The sequence below is a fragment of the Zingiber officinale genome, chromosome 5B, assembly GCF_018446385.1.
Source record: "Zingiber officinale cultivar Zhangliang chromosome 5B, Zo_v1.1, whole genome shotgun sequence".
Lineage (NCBI taxonomy): Eukaryota > Viridiplantae > Streptophyta > Magnoliopsida > Zingiberales > Zingiberaceae > Zingiber > Zingiber officinale.
Genome location: NC_055995.1, coordinates 117,581,168 through 117,594,608, shown reverse-complemented (window position 1 = coordinate 117,594,608; position 13,441 = coordinate 117,581,168). Strand labels below are relative to the sequence as shown.

The following is a 13,441-nucleotide window of genomic DNA, read 5'->3' as shown; positions in this document are numbered from 1 at the left end:
CGTCATATTTCTATTATTTTTATGAGTTTGAAATCATTAACTGAGTTGATTATATGTAAAATTCGAATCTAGACATGGTAAAAGAAAAATAATAGTTTCGTAAATATAAAAATAATGATTTTTAAATATATTTTTTTAGTTTTTTTCTCTTTAAAACGACAACGCTTTTAAAGCGTTGCAAAGAGTGTTGTCTTTGTAAAAAACAACAACGCTTTTAAAGCGTTGTAAACAGTCTTTGCAAAATATGACTACGCTTTTAAAGCGTTGCAAAAGCGTTGTCTTTTCTACCAAAAACAACGCTTTAAAAGCGTTGCAAAACGTTGCCTTTGCATAAAACGACAACGCTTTTAAAGCGTTGCAAAAGCGTTGTCTTTGGTACAAACGACAACGCTTTAAAAGCGTTGTCGTTGAGTAGACTTTTTACAACAGTGTCTTTAACAACGCTTTTTCAGGCAAAAAGACAATGCTTTAAAAGCGTTGTCTATTAGCTTTTTTGTTGTAGTGATTGGTCTAATAACCTCTCCTGACAAAATTTTCAATTCATCGATTTTTTTCTCGAAATTGGTGCAACACCATCGAGCCATTTTTTTTTTTGCTCTATTCTCCTACCACACTACTAATCGAAGACTAAGTCTTGGAACAAGTTTTATTGTTTTTGGTTGTGCGAGATTTTTTTTTCAATGGCCCACCAAGAAGGCTACAGCATAGCCTACCTGCCTCTTTTCTCCGACAAAGATTTTGGCTACTGGAAGGGCAGGATGAAGTACCACCTCAAGACGCAAGTCGAGATGTGGATAATTATCCAAACCGGCCTCGCACTCCCACTCGACGGCGTTGGAAAATCACTATCATGCGAGAACTGGGGCGCAAGCCTGATGAAGAAGATCGAAACCGACGCCAAAGCAACATGCACTCTTCAATACGGCTTAACCAAAGAAGAATTTAATCGAGTCGGCGCGTTCTCAAGCACCAAAGATTTGTGGAAAAAGCTAATCGAGCTACACGAAGGGACTTCTGATACTAAAGTAAGCAAAAGAGATTTAATTTTAAATAAATTATAGAACATAAAAATACAGGATGGAGAATCGGTAAGCCAACTTCATGCTCGGATCCAGGACCTTCTCAACGGTCTCTACGCAATATGTAAAAAAGTGGAGAATCGCGACATCATCAGGTATGCACTAAATGCATTTCCAAGGAACACTTTGTGGGCATCCATAATAGATGCTTACAAAGTCTCCAAGGATCTTTCCTCAATTAGGCTAGATGAATTATTTTCAAAATTCGAATTACATGAACAGATTAATACACCCTCGGTCGAGAAAAGTATTGTTTTTGTCGTAGGTACAAACAAGACAAAGGAACCAAAAGTCAAGTGCCGAACTGAACTTGAGCCCGAAGACGAATCAGACTCATAAGATGACGACGAGATCACCGTCGAGCTAGTCAAACTTGTGTGAAAGCTATGCAATAAAAAGAAGGGCTTTACAAAATGGGAGATCAAAAAGGTGATCTAGTCAAAGACGACGCAACCGAGCCCAAGCTCCAAAACGAAGTTTGAAGTCACCTGCTATGGCTGTAACAAAAAGGGACACATCAAAATGAATTATCCAAATTAGGAGTGTAAACGAATCGAATCGAGCCGAATATGCAGAAAAATTTAAGGCTCGAATTCAGCTCGAAATAGGTATATTCGAGTTTGAGCTCGATTCGAAGCTCAAAAAATTCAAAATGTTTGGTTCGAGTTCGATTCTAATTAGGGCTTGGGTTCAAGTTCGACTCGAAATATTCGAACATGTTCACGAACTATTTGAATTATTGCTCAAAAATAAGTTCGAAAGCTCAAAATTTATTTATTTAATATATATTTAACTTATATTAATAAATTTTAAGGCTCGTGAGCCACTCGCGAGCGGCTCGAACAATATAATTTGGGCTCGAGTTCGACTTGAAAAAAAAGTTCAAATATGTTCGAGTTCGGCTCGAATACGAATTGAATATTTTTCTAGCTGGCTTGATTTGTTTGCAGCCCTAGTCCAAATTAGAAGAAAGTAAAGAAGCAACGAAGAAAGAAGGCATTACAAGTAACATGAGATGAATCATTATCAGAAGACTTTGATGAAGATCTCGAACAAACGAGTTTCCTCGCACTTCCGGCTCGAGAACAAGTCGTTGAATCCGAGTCAGAAACAGAATCAAAAGCTGAGTCTGAACAAAACCATGGATCCATATTCGGTTCATAAGGTTCCCAAACCAATGCAAGTATTTCTTTAATTAGATCACACAACTTAATTTCTTGCTTGTCAAGGAAGCTAGCCAAGTCCAACATCCGGGTCAAGTCACTCCAAGAGGAGGTCAAAGCCCTCAAGGAAGTGACTATATCAAACTCCTTGACAGAATCGGTTCAGACTGGAACTTCGACTCAAGCCCAAAAGTTTGAGGAAGAAAATTCTAGCCTGAAAAGACAAGTCAAGGAACTAAAGGATACGCTAGAACAGTTCACCTTGGGTTAAACTAATTAAATTTAATAAACTTAATTAAACTAACTTAAACTAAATCAAACTTAATTAAACTAACTTAAACTAAATCAAACTTAATTAAACTAACTTAAACTTAATCAAACTCAAGTTAAACTCACTTAAACTAAAAATAAAAATTAAACTAACTTAAATTAACATTTAACTAACTCAAATTAAAGTTAAACTTAAATTAAAATCAAATCAACTTAAAAATAAATCATCTCACAATCACCCATAGGAATAACATGTTTGACAATCTAGATGGGGTGAGATGGAATATTAAGGAGATGATTTCAATCAAACTATCTTTTAATCCGTCAAATTGAACCAAATAAAATACTTTATGTATAGGAACATAAAGATTTGGATCAATGGATGTTGGATAATGGATGCTCCAGACACATGACTGGAGACAGATTGAAATTCACTAAGCTAAAAATCAAGAACTTAGGGTCAGTTGTGTTCAGCAACGATGGAAAACTTAAGGTAATCAGAATAGATAATATCGAACTGAGTTCCAATTTTATTATTTGAAAAGTACTATTAGTTGATAAATTTAAGTTTAAGTTTAACTTACTTAACATAAGCCAACTATGTGATTGATTATTTAGTTATCTTTTCCAACTTTGAGTGTATAATTAGAAATATTGAAAATCCTGAAATTACACTTAAGGGAATTAGGAAAAATAATGTTTACACTATTGACATACCAACCTCCTCACAAAAGTGTCTCCTAACACAACAAGAGGAAACTAAGTTGTGGCACAGAAAACTGGGTTACACTCATATAAGACTCATTTAAAAAATGAGTAAAACTGGTCTAGTTAGAGGATTACCCAAATTAAAAAATTTAGAAAATACAATCTATAATACTTGTTAACAAGGTAAACAAACTAAGTTAACACGCAAATCAACAAACCTAAATCAAACCAACTCAATACTTGAGCTCCTACATTTAGACCTAGTTGATTCACATGGAGCCAAGTCACTAAGCAGAAACCAATACTGCTTAATCATAATTGATGATTACTTAAGATTTACTTGGGTAAATTTTTTAAAATCCAAAGATGAAACTTTTGAAATCTTTAAGAATTTTTGTAAATTAATAGAAAATCAAAAAGATACCAAAATTAAAATAATTAGAAGTGATCATGGAGGAGAATTTAAAAATCATAAATTTACTAAATTTTATAAAATTAATGGATATAATTATGAATTTTCATGCCCTAGAACTCCCCAATAAAATGGTCTATTATAACGAAAAAAATAGAACATTACAAGAAGCTATTAGAACCATGTTAAATGAATACAACCTAAGCAATCAATTTTGGGCTGAGGCAATAAATACTGCATGCTATATTCAAAATAGAATACTAATTAATAAATTCCATAATAAAACCCCTTATGAAATTTATTACAATAAATTACCCAACCTAAATTATCTAAAAGTATTTGGATGCAATGTACACATATTAAATACTAAGGACTATTTAGGTAAATTTACATCAAAATCTACAACTAGCATATTTCTATGGTACTCCAGAACTAGTAGGGCCTATAGAGTCTATAATAAAAATATCCAAAAAATTGAAGAAACAACCAATGTAATTTTTTATGAAGAAAATAACCTACCTAATTTAATCATTGAAAGTGATAATCAAAATATAAGAAAAATAGATGATGAAGAAGAAGATATTCAACTTAGACCTAAACAAAGTGAATCACAAGAACCAATTGTTGACCCTAACCCAAGACCATCTAGAATAAGTTCCAAGCACCTATTTAACCAAATTTTGGGTGACCCAACCCTAGGAGTACGAGCTAAATCATCCTATAGAAACTTAAGCCAAATATCTCTTATTTCTAAAATTAAACCCAAGACTATAGAAGAAGCTTTACTTGACCCAGATTGGATAATAGCAATACAAGAGGAGTTAGCCCAATTTGAGAGAAACTAGGTTTGGAAACTTGTACTTAAACCCATAAATAAATCTATAATTGACACTAAGTGACTATTTAGAAATAACTAGATGATAAGCGTGAAATAGTAAGAAATAAGGTTAGGTTAGTAGCAAACGAGTTCAACCAAGTGGAAGGATTAGATTATGATGAAACCTATACACCCGTAGCCAAACTTGAATCCATAAGGATGTTGCTAGCCTATGCAGCATATAAAGGATTCAAGTTATACCAAATGGATGTAAAATCCACATTCCTAAATGGGTTCATTAAAGAAGAAGTTTATGTAAATCAACCCCTGGCAGCCCGATTTTGGTGTTCGAAGAGTTCCTTGAGATTGAGCATTATGTCATAGGCAGTGGGTATAGGGTTTGATGCTGATGTTGCAGCACATTTGACATAGAAGCCAAAATGTAACACCGCGCTATCTCATCTGCCTTGACCCATTTTCTATGTCTCTCTATCTCCTCTTTACTAGAATCCTTATCATGCACGCTGGGCAGACCTCAAGAAGTACAAACTTGTATTCTTCAGCAGTTAAGACAATGTCCAAGTTTCGTTTCCAATCAATATAATTTGGACCAGTAAGTTTGTTTTCTTTTAAAATAATAGCAAGAAGATTGAAAGTCATTTTGAAATTCTGAGAATAACAAAATAAAATATTTGGTCAAAACTTTAGAATTTAAAATAATATTGATTCCTCAAACAATATAATTTAAATTCACCAACACCTCAAAATACCGTGAATTTCGTATGCCACGATAGTGTGGACGTATACTAATTTAAATATTTGTAAGAGGAGATTTTACCCATTAATTTTATTATCTTGTCGACCTAACTTTATGACAAATAAAATTAATAGTTGGTTCATCTTCGGTCACACAAATAATAACAGTGACTCCGATGGGGAGGATACTATTAAATACGCCTAAGTGTATATCATTACTTGATACTTAGTCCATTAATTAGGATTGTGCCCCTTCAGATAGAGAAGATTACACAAACCTAAATAATTTTCTATAATCATCCATAGAGGAAGTTTGATCTAGCGATCCACAAACAAACTCATCCGATATGGAGGAAGGCACTCAAAGTCAATGCGCAAGTTTGAATGCATCACTTACAAACCAGTAATGGAGACCGTAGAATTTATTTAAATAATCTCTCTCCCACTTAATTATTTAAATTGAGGAATTTTAGCATGCACACACATCACAGCACATAGCATCACAACATACACAAACAGCATATAAGGCAATAAATATGAAAATAAAATTTCCAACTATTATGGTCTCGTCCAACGCTGTCCTCCAATATGCCGCCAATGGATCAAGCCGTCGCGTCTATCTTGCTTCCTTCTTCGCCGCGCCTCCGGTCCTCAAAATAGCACCACGCATAGCATGGATATACGCCGCAAAAAAAAAATTTACATTTATCGATCCTATATTCCACAAAGGAATTTACATGTAATCTAGATTGAACAGAATGTAAAAAAATAATAATAATATGGCAGCCGACCGCATTTAATTATTACAATCATACACACACAACATCCTCGACATGCCCGAGGGTTGAAATCATACACAAACACACAAAGCTATAATAGTTGGATCTAGGATGCTTGCAACCACAGAGTTAATCTATCTTGCACATCACTATTATCCAACATAAATTTATATACGAGCAGTGCATAATTTAATCGAAAACCAATCACACAGAACCAGAAACCATGCTCTGATACCACTTGAAGGTGCTGGAATTCCGTTCTGTTTCAATTTCCCTGTAAAAAAAAAATTATACAAGAACAGAACTTTTCCTAGCAACCCATGTTCGATCAAACATGTGTTTGATCAATCAAGCAAGTTCTTGAATGATCAAAGCACACCTTGATCGAAGTACAAGATCGCTGGCCTCTTGTGTTGGTATTCAAAATCGATACAAAGAAAACTAACTAATTACGCAGTGGAATTAAAGAACTAGTTGTACCTTTCTTCGTAGCTAAAGACCTCTTGATCTTCTGTTGTATTCCTCTCCTCTTCTTGGACGTCGTGTGGGCGACGATCTACCAAGACAACAACCACCCTTCCTCTCGTTTCTCCAAACTGCCGGTTACAAAAGGGGCTCTAGGATGGGACACCTTTTAATCATCTTCTTGTTGGGACCTTGACGTCCGCTAGAGAGGGGGGGGGGGTGAATAGCGTCTCACCCAAATCGATCGCTTCTTCCTACACTTGTTAGTTACACAGCGAAAATACAAACAAACAAGTAGAAAGTTAATCTAAATACAAGACAAGAAATGCATACCAAGATACACGATCATTTAACGTGATTCAGAGATTAGGGCTCCTACTCCACGGCTGTCCGTAAGGTGGACGATCCCGATCCGTCGATGGATGACTCCCCGGAAAACCTCCGGCTAGCTCAAGCTTCTTGTCGGTAGAGAAACCTCGCCACAAACACTTGAATACAAGCACATCGATCACACGAAGGCTTGGGAGACTCTAATAGGCTTTAACCAAATCTATTTCGTCAACCATGCCCAAGCACCCCGAGCTCTATTAAATAGAGCTCGAGAGGAAAATACTAAGCTATTTTCACGCTACCAGTCGACTGGTATATGCACCAGTCGACTAGTCCTTTAAGTGAAGCCGACCATTACCTAACAGTACTGGTACAGTGTCGCTACAGTACTGCTTCAGTAAATCCTAAAACACATAGAATTTTGCCCTGAGTACAATCACTCAGCACTCGTCCTCTCCCGACCAACATAGACCTAGCCTTTTAGCCTCCTCCATCAGCCTCTCGCCCCTCGGATATCTCCCCATCCTTCATGTCTTGCCTTCTGGAGCTTCCTTTGGCCTTGTCCATATTGTCGGGTCTTCCTTTGCCAAGAGGCTTCTCACCTTCGGGACTTCATCCATTGCCAAGTCACACTTGGACTTACGTTGCCAAGACTACATGCTAGGACTTACACCGCCAAGACTCATCCTTGGACTTTCCTCCTTTGCCAAGATCACACTTGGACTTTCCTTGTTGTACCTGTATCCTGCACACTCACAATACATATCAAATACAACAATAAATCTAACTTAAACCTTTGCCGAAACATCAAAACCTAGGGCATCTAGATTGCTCCAACACTTCCTTCTCTTCTTCTTCTTCTTCTTCTCCAATCTGCCGACCACCAAGGAGGAGGGGACGTCGGCCACCAAGGAAGAGGTGGGATGCCGCCGGCCCTAGGTAAGGAGAAGAGGAGGCTTATGGGAAAATTAGGTTTTAGGGGGCACCACCTACTCCTTTTATAACCTTTACCGTCGGTTACAAAGAAAGAACGAAAAAAATAGAATTTTGTTTAGAAAAAATCTCCCTTTCTATAACCTTGTCGCCGTCCCTAGGAGGATGGAGAAAACTAAACGAAAATCAAGTTAAACCAAACTAAGTTAAACCAAACCAAGTTAAAGCAAAACAAGTTTGTTCCGCGTTCGGGAGTTTGCTCTTGCCGGCCAGACACGCCCTTAACGTGATGCGAGCTACAAAAAAGAAGGCAAAATCAGTTAGATTCAAAGATGAAGACAAGAAAGGGCATACCTAGGCTGGACGAAAGTCGCGTGTGGATCGAGCTCAAGTCAAACACGTAAAGGACATCCTCCAATAGCAACTAGTGAATATGATACTTCTGACTGTGAAACAAGAAGCTGCTTGGAGAAAGTCCGATCGGCTTCTGTACTTCCTGAGCAATGGGGGATTCATCACTTCCATCTGTCAGCTGATCAAGAAGCCTGCCCGCTCGGGAAAATGAAGAAAGAAGTAGTGTTCCCTTCAATACTTATTGGAGGACGACATTTTATTAAAAAAGATCGAGCTCACTCGGGCTTGAAACAAGAAGGTCCCCGGCTCGAACAATTTGAGATAATAAAAATAATGAAAAGCCTGAGGAGTCAAGGGGATACCATGTAGGCAAAACAAAACTACAATCCCGCATAGTAGTCTAAAGGAGTTCGACACTAGCTGATTAAGGCAAATATGAAAGTATTTACAAACATCGGAAAAAAGGGATGAACGGGGAATCAAAGGCCGACGGTGAACTGATCCTTAAAAAAACATAGAAAACCCGCTGGTGGTTCGTGTGGCCGCTCGTAAGTAGATGAAATGACAACTTGGTAATTGGAGGAAAAATGGTAGGCAAATTTCATCCTTTCAATATCGTCCCCATCGAACCTAGACTCGGTGGAAGTATACTAGAGCCCAGGGACAGGGACGGGGGGTTGCGAAGAACTGACCATTGAAAATAAAGGATTCGAGAAGGAGTAAAGAAGCTTATAAAAAACCATCGCTGGAGAAGAAGAAGAGATGAAGCGTCATAGAGAAGGCTCGAAGATGAAAGCCCAAGGAATGAAGACGACGGTGACGCGAAGTAAGGTTTATAAACCTCGCGGGCGATCGCCCTAAGCCGTCCGATCTAAGGTTCAAAAAATCAGGAGAAGATCCGACCATAGAATTTGAAAAGGCGCCTATCACATCGCCAGCGGATATCCACCTGTTATGTCAAACGTGCGGCAGCAGAAAGTGGGACACATGACATTCAGCTATCGGAAGATATTAATGAGGCTTAATTAAAAGGTATGACTATGTGCTCGGTCATAATGATCAGATACTTGCATGGTCTTCAAGAAATTTGGATGACATGAGCTACTAAGAAAGGGCGCTCATTCGAGGGAGCTCAGGGGAAGGAGAAATTTCGCCAAGTGTTGTCGCCCATCGTCTCGATCGGCATAGAGAGTGGGTTATTACACAGCCGAGCGACTGATGCACCATCTGCCTTAGGCGGTATGATTTGAGCGGCAGCTACAAACCCAAACCAACGAAAGGGAGGCAAATTAAACGACGAAGATATGTGATCCAATCAAAAACTTGGGAGCGTATATGGTCTGATCGGATGTGGAAACCACCGAAGACTTTACTGGTCCAGTCAGTCGGACTTGCAGTCTCCTTCAACTAGACTTGAAGGGGAGGCTTGTGATGCGGTGATAAAGGGGGGTCCGCCCGACATAGGTCAATAGTCGAGGTGAAGGCCAAAGTCAAATTGGTCAACGCCATGGTGTCAAAAGGCTTGCCTACGGTGGCCGAGCGGAGGATCTTAGCAAGGTCGTTCGGGGCAATTAGTGTCTGATCGACAAGAGACTTGTTCAAGCTGACAACCCGTCTAGCTCGAGATAATACAATAAGATAGCCAGACGCTTAGTACGGACTAGCAAGACACTGAGGAGACCGAAGAGCTTGTTCGATTGGGAGGAACAAGCTACTACGCTCAATCACCGCAAGGGAGAGCAGCTGAGGCCGATAGAGTGGAGGAGTCCCGGCCGAGCGGGGTAAGCAACGGGACCATTGTTATATCTCTCGAAATCCTTTTGGGAGACAGTGTCGCTGACATGAGGCATGGTCGACAGGCGGATTGTACGACGGAAACTTTTACTGTCTTGTCAGGGATATGCATACCCTGTTAAATTATGGTATCAAGAGTACTTTCTTGACAAGTCCTTTCATATGACACATTGGAGAACGTGCTCACGCCTCGAGGAGCGTGCACGTCGCTCACCAAGGCTCTATATAAAGGGCGTCCAAGCACCGGCGGAGGTATGCGTTATTCACTATTTGCGCTTGCGTTACTATTGCTCCGCTTTCTTCTACAGTTTCGGTGATTGACTTGAACGTCGAAGAGTCAACGTGGAGACTCCTTTCCTGACTCGACACTGACGTTACTTGTTTTATAGAGCAGGATGTGATCTACATCTAGTCAACACAGTAATCACATCCCCATCCTTTTACTCTCCTATTTTCAGATAGGATTAATCTCTTTTGAGGCTCTCGTGATAATTTAGACATTGAAGAGACCTCATCGAGGTAACCCTTAGTTAGCTCTATGATTTATGTTATTGTCTCTATGAATCGATCACATCTCGCCTCAAGTTAATTTGAAAATGCTGACTAGATTTGACGAAAATCAAGAAAAGTAAGTTCCAATATCCAAATTTATTCATTTAATTTAATAATTTTTTAAATAAATTTTTAAATTAATCTGGTATATATTAAAGGAATATAATTAATCAATCACTTATCACGTTGAATATCGAATTTTGATAAAGAAAATGATCAAAATCTATGCTCGCTAACTTTTCGAATAAGATTTTAGCGAGTTTATTTCTCGAGTATTATAACACTTTTTGAATACAGTAAGCTAAGATTACTATCACTTTCCCTATATATACATGAATAAATTGAATAATAATTGACAATATATTTCACTAGGAGCTAGAAGTAATTAACTAACTAATAGATCCACTTTGCAGAAGACTTCTCCTTGTAGGTCTGAGAATGCATCAAATCGAAGCGCTCCTCTTTCTTCTTCTTCTTCCTCACAATCGAGCTACTAAACAACTTCCTCCAAAACCTCTCCTTCTTCCCCTTCTCCTCTTTCTTCACCCGCTCCTTCCGACGGCCTCTGGCCACGAAGGCCAACGACCAACTCTTCATCAGCTGCCGGCCACCGGATCCCCGCGGCCGATTCGCAGCGTCCTCGTATGAAACAGAGGAAGATGCGTCGTCGGAGTCATCGTCGGAGGAATACGCGGACGAATAGAAAGATAGAGCGCCGGCGACTGCGCAAGAGGAGGTGGCGGTGGACGAGCGATGAGAGAGGTGGCGCTGCAGCTTCTCCGTGAGGCAGAAGGGGCAGACTCCGACCGACTGCCTGTGCTCCGGGTGGCGCCTGCACCGGCCTCCGTCTGCCGCCGCCGCCTTTCCCATTGTTTCTAATGGATTAGCTACCGTACGTCGTTGAGACCTATAGGAATTAATCTGAAGCGATGGATTATTCGTCGGATTGGATGGGAAGATCTGGGAGATGAGCGTGTGTGTATATATATACACACATGCATATCTTCGCAAGCCGATCAGTTGAACTAAGTTTCTTGGAAGATTCGCTGATGGGGGAAGGTTGGACTTTTGGCTTCTGCCGACGCGTAACCAACGTTAGAATTCCAAGTCGGTGGTTTTCGTTATTTTAAATCTAAATGTCTAGAAAGAGCCAAAAAGGAGAAGGAAAAAAAAATCTAATCCATGGTTGGTGGTGGAATTAAAATTCGTCGGTGAGTTGGAAGATTCATATTAACGATTCCTGTTTCAAAGTCAACGTTTGTGGCTTTCGTGATCAACTGCGCAGGCGGATGTGTCGTGGAGTTGGCGATTGCGCGTGCGAAAGCAAAGTCGGTCCGGGCGGTTTTCCATTTTCTACTAAAAAAAAAAGAAAAAAAAAAGGGTATTAATTTGTCAGGAAGATCTGTTCTATTGTTTGTTATGGGTTCTAAGGTGTTAATGTGCTCTTTGAAAGAAAAATAAATAAATATCAATTTTTATGGAGTTAATAATTTTATTCTTTTTAATTTAGGGAGGATGGGGAGTGGAGATGAGGGTTCCAGGCAGAAATATAAGGGATGAAGAATTGATGTATAGAAAATAATTTTAATCTTTAAATATTTTTTTTTTAATTTTTATATAGAATAAAATTTTAATATTTTTATAATTTTATACTCTAAATGTATTTATAAAAAATTAAAATGGGATAACTATCTATTAGAATTATAGGTGACTCCACCCCGATACGTATGGTTTAAGAAGATTATGGTCTTGCTTTCTAAATGAAAAGAATTTTCATTATTTAACCGACAATTAAAATTATTCTAGATAAAAAATCTTACAATGTTGCATTACCTTTGGGCAAGACTTCTAACTCAGCGGAGCTTTATTTATTCGTGTATTCTATTATCACTTAATTGCATCCTCATTAATACGGAGGCATGAAATAGGTTACACGTGGATCGTGGATGAGGATTTTTTTGATCTTTTCTAATATGGTGAATAAGAAAGGGGTTCGGTGAGGTACACGGGTCAATGAGTCGAGATAGATGATGGTCAAAGTTTCAAGATAGGTCAAAAGGGAAAGTAATAGGACTAGTAAGGCTTTACTCTCCTAATCGATCAGATTCTTTATAAGTCTCATTTCTAGTTTAGATAAATTCATTTGGGGTTCAACTCTCCACATTCTTCTGATCTATATATCCTGATTGCAATCAGACAACTTCTCTATCGATCCTACTCCCGATTCAAATTGGACTCGCTCGTGGTTGTGCCCCTGCACTTTGTCGATCGACCCTATCCATTGGACAACCCTCTAAGGGCCCCACTCACGGTTTGAATCGGACTCGCTCGGGGCTCTGCCCCTGTACTCTCACAATCAGCCCTGCCAATTGAACAACCCTCTAAGGGCTTCGCTCTCGGTTCAAACCGGACTCACTCGGAGCTTTACCCGATACTCTCTCGATCGGACCTACGGACCGGACAACCCTCTAAGGACCTCACTCCTAGTTGTGCTGGACCCATGTGGGACTCTGCTCCCAATTCTCTCTTGATTGGCTCTCTGCCGATCGGACCAGCTGTAAAAGGTCTCCCATTGGCCTGCTGGGTTGTCCTTAGAACTTTGCGCCCTCCTCGGTAAATAGCACTGTAGCCCATCTAGGCCTCATAAAAGAGTGGACTTTCTGCGAAAGGCAAATCATCTAGTTAGACAGCGCAATAGGTTTTCTCAGCCGGTGAGCCTGCCTCACCATTAATACAGAACATAGGCTTGTCAGAAAAGCAAAGCATATTATCTGTGTATAGATACGCAACATATCCTCCCCATACTTGTGATGTGACTATTGGATATAATGTAAGCATGGTAAGGGAACACGTTGTTTGACAGTAAGATAATCTCTCATTAAATGCAGGGATTGTGAGGGACATTATAAAAGGGGTCCTTCGTTGGTGTAGGTATACGTGCACATCCACATACTTGCCTTCATTGCTTTCTGATTTTTGCGCCACCACTACCTCCTGGCTTGATCGTTAGAGTAGCTGTGCCAATGACA

General features: G+C 39.2%; 1 protein-coding gene across 1 annotated transcript; it reads right to left on the bottom strand.

The window, feature by feature from the left end:
• Positions 1-10,805: 10,805 nt before the first annotated feature.
• Positions 10,806-11,282, bottom strand: LOC121986969. Its single transcript, XM_042540891.1, has one exon. The coding sequence runs from the start codon at positions 11,280-11,282 to the stop codon at positions 10,806-10,808; it is 477 nt and encodes a 158-aa protein (XP_042396825.1).
• Between the last annotated feature and the right edge of the window lie 2,159 nt (positions 11,283-13,441).